Source organism: Fukomys damarensis, unplaced genomic scaffold (genome assembly GCF_012274545.1).
Source record: "Fukomys damarensis isolate Sample0158 unplaced genomic scaffold, DMR_v1.0_HiC HiC_scaffold_39, whole genome shotgun sequence".
Lineage (NCBI taxonomy): Eukaryota > Metazoa > Chordata > Mammalia > Rodentia > Bathyergidae > Fukomys > Fukomys damarensis.
This window is the reverse complement of record NW_022900951.1, coordinates 45,212,665-45,224,351: the sequence shown is the minus strand read 5'-3', so window position 1 is coordinate 45,224,351 and position 11,687 is coordinate 45,212,665. Positions and strand designations below refer to the sequence as shown.

At 41.6% G+C, this 11,687-nt stretch overlaps 1 protein-coding gene across 1 annotated transcript; it reads left to right on the top strand.

The window, feature by feature from the left end:
- Positions 1-763: 763 nt before the first annotated feature.
- Positions 764-8,770, top strand: LOC117284762 (centromere protein V-like protein 1). The gene is given in 3 exon segments (XM_033760479.1): positions 764-849; positions 1,315-1,444; positions 8,093-8,770. Coding segments are annotated over 3 exon segments (894 nt in total).
- The last annotated feature ends 2,917 nt before the right edge of the window (positions 8,771-11,687 follow it).

The following is an 11,687-nucleotide window of genomic DNA, read 5'->3' as shown; positions in this document are numbered from 1 at the left end:
TTCTAATATAAGATATATAAGCATCCATTTCCATGGAATATAGATCTTTCATATTTAGCAAGATTAAATTCAAGAAGGAGAAGGGGAAAGGAAAAGGGAAGGGGTAGAGGGAGAGGGAGAGAGAGAAGGAGGAGGAACAGGAGGAGAAGCAGGAGAAGGAAGAGGAGAAAGAGGAGAAGAAAGAAGATAAAGTCTGAATCAGAGCATTTCTAGAAAAAGATTTTCTAGTAAACACAAAGATACACTGAAGAAAGACAGTTTCTCTTCCTGTCTGACACTATTCTGCCTTGATGTGAGACCAGACAAACTGAAGAGATGAGAGTCCTCTGGTGCAGCAGGCATGTGCCCTGGGCTTTCTGTACACAAGACATTGCTACTCCATGATAAGAATTTCTTTCAGACACCAAAAGGTCTTTATTTGGGTTTCCCCACCAGGAGATCTTCAGCCCATCCTGGTGTTGCCAGATCTTTCAATGTCCAACTGTGAGCATGAAATCACTGTAGAAACCAACGGTGACTTCGTGCCCACTTCAAACACTTAAATTCTGGGGCTGGGGTTATGGTCCAGTGGTAGAGCACTTGCCTTGTATTTCTGAGGCTCTCAGTTCAATCCTCAACATTGCTAAACAGACAGATGACTCTACCAGTGATCTACAACTCACCTAACTACAATTCAAAAACTTACAGTTTGTTTTTGTAAATGAGACACAGTGGTAACATCAACACACTTCACACACTTCAGCATGGTCCCCATGCTTCCTACATGGAGGAGGGTGTGAAGAGAGGCAAGTCTCAGGAATTGCTTGTGGAATCTCTACCGATGTCTGGCTGGGATGGTGTAGGGGAAAGGTATGGGCTCAACAAATTAATTTATGTACTTCTTAGTCCCAAGAAGACCCCACCAAGCCTGGTTACATTTGATTGAAATATCTTGGTATGATAACATATGTTGTGTTAATGGTGATAGATGACTTCTGCTGTCCACTCGATATATATGGGGGCATGAGATTCTTCTTCTATCACGACATGTGAAATACTTAAAAAGTTAGGAGATATGTAGTTCTATAACCATTTTATAAATGAGGGAAGCAAGGTCCAGAACAGTTTGCTACGTTGGCTAGTAGTGTGTGTCCCTTCTGTGTGCTCCCAGAGACCCAGGGAATCCCTACCAATACCCTAGTCACACTGTGCACTGTGTAAGAGGCTATCTTCCTTTCTCACATGAGACATTGGGAAATGACCGGGCCTTGGGTGAGTGGGAGCTTAGTAAGTATCCAGAAGGCCTGTTTCCTTCCTTTCTCTTCTTTTTCACAGCTATGTGACTTTATCCTCTGAATTGCACTATACTCCATTTTCATGTCAAAGAAGTATGGATGACAGCTCCCTAGTGGTTTTAAGTGCTGCCTACACCTCAGGCTATGTGCACTTGAGACAAAGATTCCATGTGAATTTTTGCTCCATGACTAATAAGAAACAATTGCAAGAGCTAACACAAATATGCGCTTGTTATATGCTAGCCTCTGTTGTTTTCTTACTATATTGCCTTATGAAAGTGTCACGGTGAAGATGAGTGCATTTTTGTAAAGATGTTACACATTCAAAGAACATCAAGTAGGGGCACAAGCCCAGATGAATGTCCTTTCCAGCCTCTGTCTTCAGGGAGAGGGTTGTAGCTTGCTAGAAGAGAACCCCACAGTATGCGTGAGGCCCTGGGTTCAATCCCTGGAACTGCAAAAAAAAAAAAAAAAAAACCAGACAAATACTCAAGAAGCTAAAAAAGGTCATGTAATACTGTTGAAATACATATACAATTTTATCACAATGAGTGTTTCCCAAACTGATGTACAAGTGTATCAACACAGGAAATGGCAATCTTGGGCAACTCAAAATGGCAGACTCTCTATGATGTCAGAGTTTTTGTTTGTTTGTTTTTGTTTTTGTACCAGGGATCAAACTTGGGACCTTGTGCTTGTTTGCGAGGCAGGCGATGGCACCACTGAGCTAAATCCCTGGCCCGATGTCAGAGGTTTTTAAAGACCAGAGTCAGTGTTGTTACTAAGATCTTAGGAAAAGGCCCTGAGATGCCTATGAGTGTGAGGAGGAGGTAGGGTGAAATGCTTAGAGAGCTGGATTTGTGAGAATGGAAAAAAAGAGTGAGACATAGCAAGGTAGACTACACAAGAAAGTCTCTTTCTCCAGTCCTCAATAATTTGGTATCCAGTAGCTCTGCTTTTCTGCCTTCTCTACAGCATATACTACTTTGTGTCCATTAGGTTGGTCCTTTCATTCTCAAGGTCTCACTTGGTTCCTTCATCCATAAAGGCAGATTAATTATATGTGTTTTGGAAGGCTTTAGTGAAATAAGGGAACATATCTGAGGTATTCATTTATAGTGAGAGTCATAAATCTGTTTCACTTCCTCATTTCAAAATTATGTACAAGATTAACTTTTTATCACATTTATTTTTTGTTCTATCTTATGATCAGCAATGTTCTTTTCCCTTTGGATTCCTAATGTAAATTTTCATTTTAAAGCACATTTAAGAGAAAAACTACTGTAATTTTCAAGGATGTATGAGGAACTAACAGGTTATAGATCAAGATGCCTTGATACGGTTCATGTGGAACATCTATTTATTTGATCCTTCCTTGATACTTGTCAGAAAGCAACTCATCTCCTAGCCTGTTGTTCAGTCTATATGTGCCATCTGTATAGGAATCCTAAGATGGCTTTTGTGTGTCTGGTGACTGATTCTCTTTTTTTACAGAGAGGGGACTTTTCACAGCCAATCCAAACAAATATACATATATTTCCTTGGTCTTGTTTTCATAAAGTCTTCAGAAACAACTAAGTATCATGCTACAGATTCAAACATTTCAGGGGGACAGTACAACATTAAAATAATCTCAGTCTTTTAATTAGAACATTTCTTTGGTATATCTTAGATATTAAATTTCAAATTTTCATTAAAAAACTCAAAGCTAAAATATTGTGTTAATAAAAATGACTGTATTAAAACTTACAGCCAGTCTAAGCAAATCTGGCTAGCTAGCTATCTTTGGCAATACACTTACTGGTCAAGCAAAATCTCAGACGAGTTGGGGCTAATGAGTTGTGGCTCCTGATGTCATCTCTTGGCACCGCTACTCCTGTCTGAGCGTGTGCGTGGCCCCTATGTGCCCTGTTATCTGATGCTAGGCTGCTGTGGTGATACTGGGGAAATATGGCTCGCATGACCAGGAAAGGGCTCTGTGTGCCTGCTGTGGCACATGTGCCATAGTTTCACTACCACTACCCTACAAGTAACGAATCATTTTGGACTTGCTCCTTTCCAAGTTTGTATTGACCATGTGTCTTGCCATAGATGTATCTGTGCTTCTCCTCTCTGTGGTTCACTCATTTTTTAGTGTGTCTATCTTAACATTTTTCACCAAGTTTTGACATTTTTAGCCTATCTTTCTTAAAAAAATTCTGCAGCTAAACTTTGTCTTCTGGATTCCAATCATAGGGATGTTAGGACTTGGCTGTTGTCTTACATTTTATGGATATTTTCACCTGTTCATTCACTTCATATTTATCTCTCTCTTGCTTAGATCAGAAAATGGTATTAATCAGTCCTCAAGTATAATAAAGGCATCTTCTGCTATCTCAATTCGACTATCGTGCCCATCCAGCAATGTTTCTAAATTTGTTTTTCTTTTTTAAAAATCTGTTCCTTGATTTCTTTATTTATGCCTCTTATGAATTGCTACGGTTTTATTTTCCTTTCATCTACTTCTAGACTACCTTCAATTGTTTATGCGTGTGTGTGTTTTTTGTTTTTTTTGAGACAGGGTTTCACTATGTAGTTGAGACTGACCTGGAACTCACTATGCAGCCCAGGGTGGTCTTGAACTCACAGCGATCCTCCTACCTCAGCCTCCCTAGTGCTGGGATTACAGGCATACGCCACCACACTTGGCTTTACCTTCAACTGTTTAATGAAACATGTTTTGATGGTTGGTCTATCACTGTCTGGTTCATAAGACCAAGGCTCTCCATTCTTCTGAGCTCTCACCAGCAGTGTCCTTAAAGCTCAGACCTCTACTACCTGTCTCTCCACTGGGATTTAGGCTTTTTCTACCACATACTTCAAAATTCTTCCAGGCTTCACACTCTGCCCAGTAACAAAGTCCTACCCACATTTGTATATATCTGCAATGGCAGCAACCATATCTAGGTGCCACAATGTTTATAGATTTTTTTATTGGTTTCAAATAAATTATTACACCTTTAGCATCTAAAGCCAACAGTCATTTATCAGCTCAAAGTCTTACAGGTCAGAAATCAATGCACAACATGACTGGCTAGGACAGATAGAGATGGATACAGAGAAGAACATGGATGCTGACTGACATCAGACAAACTCCAGAGAATATGCTCTACCCTCCACTTAGTTCATAAATTTCAGCAAATCCTTTGCATTTCTTACAGATTTGATTTATTCATTCTCAAAAATGGAAATATACTACCCTCTTCCTTCCTCCAGCCAATATTTAACAAGAGGCCATTTTCATATCAGCATCTGCCCCCTCCAGCTACTTGGTGTTCAAACCTCTAGTGATCATGAGGCAGTCAGAAACCACCACGGGGATAAAGGGCAGGTGCACTCCTGGGCTTTATCTCTGGGCCTGTTACCCATTAAAAGTCTGCATATGTTTTTCCCTACCCCCTCGCTCACCCAAACAACCTTATAGACCTCACAAAACAGATTCACCATTAATGTCAGGCTGCCTTCACCACAACTGATCCCAGAATAAACTAGATATAAGAAATAAACTGTTAAGGATAACCACAGAGGGACAGAGGACAAACAAGTATCAGGATCCTTAACCTGTTACTCATTCAAACAGCTACTGTGCTTTCTTCCCCCTCCTAACCCTCCACCATATTATCTGTTAGCAAGTAGAGGGGCCCATCCTTATCACAAGGCCAGGATATTTATGAGGGATGGGTGCATTAATGGAATGAATATAGTAATTCCTGGGAAAAGCTGGCCACTCATTCCTCAAGGCCTAGATGTTTGCCCAGGAATAGAAAGCAGCTATTGAAACTGTCCAGGTGCAGTACAAATTCCTGGACTTTAGCTAACCCCTGCAAATGCTGCACAGCTTCCCCTTCCTTTGTGAACAGGTCAGCCTAATTTTTTCCTTAAGTACTGTACCCTTTAGCTCCTCAAGCTCAAGGTCCTTTCTATTCCTTCTCATCAGAAAGTTTTGCCTATGAATTTGTGCTCTTTGTCTCTGTTTTAAATTCTATTACCCCTGAGACAGAAGTTTCCTCACTTCCTGTATTGATCATGCTTAATACATGCAATTAACTGATAGTGATAACTGATATGAACAAACAAAGGGCAATAGCTGTTGTAACAACTATATGCATTTGGGGTAATTTAATCTTAAAATTGCAGTTTTCATTTCTGTGGTTTCTTCTTATGCTTATGTGAAATTGTGGAACTATTTGTAACGTTAAAAACATCAAGCCTCAAATTCCACATATATATATAATTTTTTATTTATTTTTTCCAGGGTTGGAGATTGAGCCCAAGGCCTCATGCACCCCTGCATATGATTTTCAAAGTTAAATAATCATACTAGATTTCAATAAAAACAGAAATTACTTGATTCTTTCACTTCCCTTCTACACATATACACATACACAAACACACACATACGCACCTGGCCAACATACACTCAATATTTCTGGCTTCCCCAGGCAAATATTTCCAATTTTTTATCTGCTTCTTGTAGTACTTATCATATTTTTATCATGATATTTGCAAATCATGTACATATACTGATTTTGACATAATGCAACAATGTCCACAAATGAGACTTCCAGCTTCAGCTCCAACATACAGAGAGGAAAGAAAACAATGTCCTTTTTGGACTCATCAGAGAACTGAGGTGGTTGCTGAGTAGGGCAGGGTGTGAGAGAGGCTGATATCACAAGTGGTAAAAAGAATTTACCAATAGTTAAGAAATATAGAAAAATTAAGTGTCTCAATACACTGCAAGAGAAGACTGCAGTGTCAGGGTGAAAGAGTGAGATTTTTATATTTGATCTTAATGTGAGTAGAAGGTCTGGAAACATCATTCCAAGGAACACTTATCGGGTCATGGTGGTTCTGTTTTCTATTCATCTCAGTTCAGGAAAGACAGATGTTATTTGAAAACTGACATAATGTTTTCCTTAGAAAGGGTCTAGTGCCCGTGTGATTGCTGAAAACAGTCCTTCCGGATAAAATTAATTAACAAATGTGTAAAGATCGACTAATGTTAGTGGTCAGGGTGATCTGATTAAAATATATCTGTTTGTACTTGAAAGGAACTTTTGACATTATATTGGGATAGAGAAAGAAATGATATTCTTCAAGACATGACAAGCGGTTAGATCATCTAGTGACATACGCATAGCTTGCCTGTGTGCTTACCTTACAAGGGGTAAAGTTAATGTTCTACTCCAGACTCATCACTCAGCTGCAGGGTGGCTTTTAAAGAAACAATGGTGGCAGTTGGAGACTGGATAAAGATGTGGCTTTTCTATAAAATGGAGTACTACTCAGCCATAAAGAATGAGAAACTAGTGTCATTCATAGGAAAATGGATGCATATTGAGGATATGCTTTTAAGTGAAATAAATAAATCACATGTGTAAATACCGAATAGTTTCTCTGGTGTGAAAAACTAGAATTGTACATAAGATCCTAATGTTATAGTTGACAATGTATAATAGGAAGAAAAGCACTAAAGATGTAGAGGAAATGGGAAGGGTAGGGGAAATGAAATAAGGGAAAATAAAAAAATATGAGAAAATGGAAATAAAGTATTTGTAAATAGGGAAGGGAGGAGGGGGTGAAGGGAGGGCAGGGATAAGGGGAAAAAATGAGAACCAAGACATGGCATGTAAAGGTACAAGATCCCAATGATGAATGCAACTGTACTGTATACCTAAAATGTACCAATAAACTCAATGAGAAAAAAAGAGAAACAATGGTGAAATGTCCATGATTCCCCACAGTGACAGGGCAAACTACAACCCTGGAATTTTAAGAGTCTATCATATGCCTAGGGTCATAGCCAAGAAAGTCATATATGGATCAGAATCCTTTGCATTCATAAATTGGTATGGATTAAAAGTAAATAGGAAGAATAGCTTAAAATACAAAACAGAAAATCATGTCATACCTCAGACAACTTTTAAGTGATGAAATCATCTATGAGGAACTGAGGATTCCATGGTGAAAAGTGGATACCAGAGGACTGCGATTAGACATATAAGTATAGTTTAAATGGGAGAGTAACTGCTGAGAAAATGTCTCATAAAGCACTCAAGGAAAGTACAGAAAACCAGGAAAGAAGAAAGAGATGGATGAGACAGAGGAAACCAAATAAAACAAACAATAAATTGGTGGGAAGGAAAGGAATCTTAATTGGAAAAAGCGGAAATAGGTGTAAGTAGACTTCCTCATAAAGAAAATTCTTGAGAACAGAAAGGGAACATTCCTTAATAATTAAGGACTCCATGCCGCTGGGAGACATAAGAGGTGTCATTCCTAGCTCCCCCCATACACCCATCCAACTTATGTGCTTGGGCCTTCCTCTGGGTTCCTAGTACCCACCTCTGAGAGTCCTCTCAAAGCAAAGGCCACACTTTTAGTTAGCTATTATAGCTGTGGCTGGCTCTAAAGGAGGAGGAGGGTATAGAAAGCCTAACACGTCTACACTTGCCCCAGAGCCCTCTAGTGCTGTGTCCAGCACCTGCCTGGTGAATGACTGCCTGCTGACGGAGGTTCAGGGAGCAGAAGTATTTAATTTAATTTAATTAATTAATTTATTTATTTTGGTACCGGGGATTGAACTCGGGTCCTTGCGCTTGCAAGGCAGGCCACCAAACCACTGAGCTTAATCCCCGGCCCCAGTAGTATTTTAATGGGGTGAAGTGAAGGGTCTCTTTCTATCACTTTCAACAAGTGGTCCATCCTGCTGGAGCAGATAGGGGGCTGCTCATGATTGATTAGGAAATGGGGATGGGTGGGCACTGGCTTGAAAGGCTGCAAATGCCGCCGTAAGTGTGGGGCACCCATCGACATCTGAGCGGCGAGGGCGAAAGCGGCCCGAGGACCCTTTCACCGCCAGTGCGGCCGTCGCGGTCACGGGCAGGAGCCGCGCGCAGTGCCCACCTGTCCGAGTTTCCGTCTGGAGCCACGAGGCAGGCAGGGAGCGGTGGCAGCCAGGTGATGGAGGGGAAAGGCTGGTGGCGGAGGGTCCAGCAGGCGCGCCCTAAAGATCGGCTACTCCTGGGGCCATTGTGGCGCCAAAGCCGGCGGGTGCCGGCCGCGTCCCCAACGAACTGGACCTGGGCGCGCAGTGCGAGCGCTGGGAGACGTTCAGGAAGCTGTGGGGCCTCAGCTGCGAGGGCGCCGCCAAGTTCCTGCTCGCGACAAATTGAGTACCGGGCCTGGCGTACCACACACGGGGCAGCCACTGCGGCGCTGACCGCTTCGCGGCCTGGGCCCCCGGGGATCTGCGCGTGGTGGAGCGCAGCTGCTCCGGGGGCTCACAGCATCGCACCGTCCCAACCCGTCCACTGCGACAGTCCCCTCCTGTTCTTGGGGAAAGGAACCGTGACCCTGGCACCGAAACACCTGCCCACCTCAGTATTTGTTTTAAAAAAAGAAAACAAAAGAAAGCCTTACTGTGTGAAAAAGGTCTGGTTCTGGACTGGTAAACCTGCAGTGTTCCTTATTTCTTTCCCTTTCCCCTTCAGTTCTTTTCTAAGGACATGCTTGGAATCCAAAATAAACCATGGAGGGCCGAGGATGTAGCTCAGTGTTTCCACTGCCTCCCAAGCGAAAGGTCCTGAGTTTGATCCCCACCAACACACACACACACACACACACACACACACACACAAAGCACCACGGTGGTGGGTGCACAACATAATCTCACAGTGCAATAAGCATCTCTATTGTTTTCAAGTTTTCTCTTAAATCATTTGTTTTTTTGGGGGGGTGGCAGTATCCGGGATCAAACTCCAGTCCTTGCGCTTGCAAAGCAGGCAGCAGAACCACTGAGCTAAATCTCCAGCTCTTAAATCTCTTGTTTTTAAAACTCTTCACTAAGTATTCACAAATCACCTGCAGATTCTTCCTAAGTACTCTAGTTTTGGATGCCGTTGTGAACAGGAATGTTTTTAACTGGTGCATTTTGCCGAGTAGAAACGCTGCATTCAAAATGTGAACATTTATAAGGATGTTCCCCATTGATTTTACAGGTGTGTTTTAGGTCAACACATTTCCAGTACTTAGAGATACTTGCACACAAACAAGAGCTTCAGATGGCATTTGAAACTTGACATCCAATTTATAGATCCTAAGCTGGTTTTCTGGGACTGTTGTGCTGGGGAGAAGAGATGGGAGAGGGCACTAGAACCTAAGCCCTGGACAAGCTGTTCAGGGAGAGGGTGACCTCCCCAGTGTCTGAGGGTGGGAGAATTGAAGAGAGAGAAGCAGTAAGCAGTTTAGATTGGGTGAAAAACCTGGTGAAAGAAATAGATACTGTATTTAATGGAGTATTAGGGAGCTTTGTAAAAGTTTGTATAAATTCAGTGTTTATTCTTCTATATCTAAAGAAGGTTTCGATGTTGCATTATGTGTTAACTGCCTTTTTTCTATTGTACACAAATATGTAACACTTTAAAATTATATATGAATGTTTGTGCATGCACCAATGGTCATTATTGATGGTGCCCATGGTCTGTGTGCCCTGATTTCGGCATCTCTTATCTGCTATTTGGGCCACTTACTCTTATCCAGCTTTGTAGAATCTCTTAAAAAACACTTCCCTCATCTTCATTGTGAGGATGAAATAAGCTCATGTTTACAATCCTCCAGCACAGTGGCTGACACCCAATAATCAATCAGTAGAAATTTGCCAGGATTATTGCACTTATTAGATGAGGACACTAATAAAGGAAACCAATGGTCACGATAGTACTCAACTGTAGAATTTGGAATCCTTCAGGTACATCCTATCAGGTACTATTTTTGACACTTAAAACAAGAGTGAGAGGAATCCACTGACAGGGTAGAAGTAGTAATAGGCCACAAGCCCACAGGATGCTTTTATTCCTAATGCATTCATCAGGCAATATCATTACTATTTCTTCTCTGTCTTTCCAGATATGTCTGTCCTCATTTATCCAAGCTGATAATGGGAGAATCACTAGGTAGAGGTGCATTCTACCCCATCCCATAATCTCTCCTTTCCAGGCTTACTCCACTTCATGCTTCCCCGTATACTCAGCACTCTCCTCCATGCTAGGCTAGTGCAACAAATGAAAAACAGTCTTTTTGGCCCTAATCATTTCCACTCAGTGGCTGAGAGACTATCATCAGTCTATACTAGCGTGGCTAAGGGCAAAACAGGATGCTGTGAGAATAGAGAGACAAAGCTTTGTTTCTAATTCTCCCCCCACTTTCCTTCCTTCTTTCCTTCAGAGATTTGCTATACAGTATTGCCCAAGGTAATCTCCAACTCCTGGGCTCAAGCAACTCTCCTGTTCCAGCTTCCTGAGTGCTGGGACTAGAGGCATGCACCACTGCACCAGACAAGGCCGGGCTCCTATTGCTATACTAGCTAATAGACTTCTCAGGCCTCAGTTTTAGTCTCCCTATTTATAAATTGGCCAATAATACCTGTCTCCTAATCTTGTCTTCTGTCCAGAATGAGACACACAGAAATCTAAAGAGACCAGCCGTTTTCTCCAAGAAACCATTAACTCTACACCCTATGTCACAAGTCAGCATGAATGGGGAGCATTTCAGGACCCCTGGAAATCTAGCCTACTCTAGGGTCGTGAGTAAGGAATGGGAAGTGGAGTCAGGATTAATGCTATTTCCATCTTTTCCTCTATGCCTGCACATGTACTAAAGGGGCTTCTTTTATTTAGGTGCTTGTTGCTGTGAGGATTTAAAACTATGGATCATAAATTAGTTCTCACAGGTCACACTGTAGAACCTGGTACTAGCAGCAGTATACTGCCCTCCAGTGGACAAAATAAGTAATGTCACATTATTGGATGACTACTGTAACACTTGACAAATTCAAAGGGAACTGGTGATGCTTTCCTCCTCAGAGTCTCTGGGAAACAACCCCTGTAGCTGGGATGCTTTCCTCTAACATAAGCACTCCAGGAATTACAACCAGGAAGAATAATGTAAAACAGAAAAAGAAGACCTGTCTCTGTGTCTCTCTCCCCAACTTTGGAACAGTGGATTTAATCCGGGATCTGAGCTACATCTTTCATAAAAGCAATGCTTTCCAATTTTATTTCCAGTCTTTCTTTTTACTGGTCTAAATGAAATCTTGGCCTACTTAGTTAGTATGTTCAGAAAAGAATCTCTGCCAGGCATGGTGGTACATGCTGGTGGTCTCAGCTACTTGAAGGCAAAGGAAAAGAAGCACTGGACCCCAGGAGTTTAACGTCTACCTGGGCAAAATAACGTGATCATGTCTCAAGCAATACATAAATAGAAAAGAAAGAAAACAACCATGCAATTCTTTAGCCAGGCATGTTTGTCCAGCTTTGACTGTGACACGAGAATAGGAAATTGATATGGATGCACTATTTTTTTTTTTTTTTT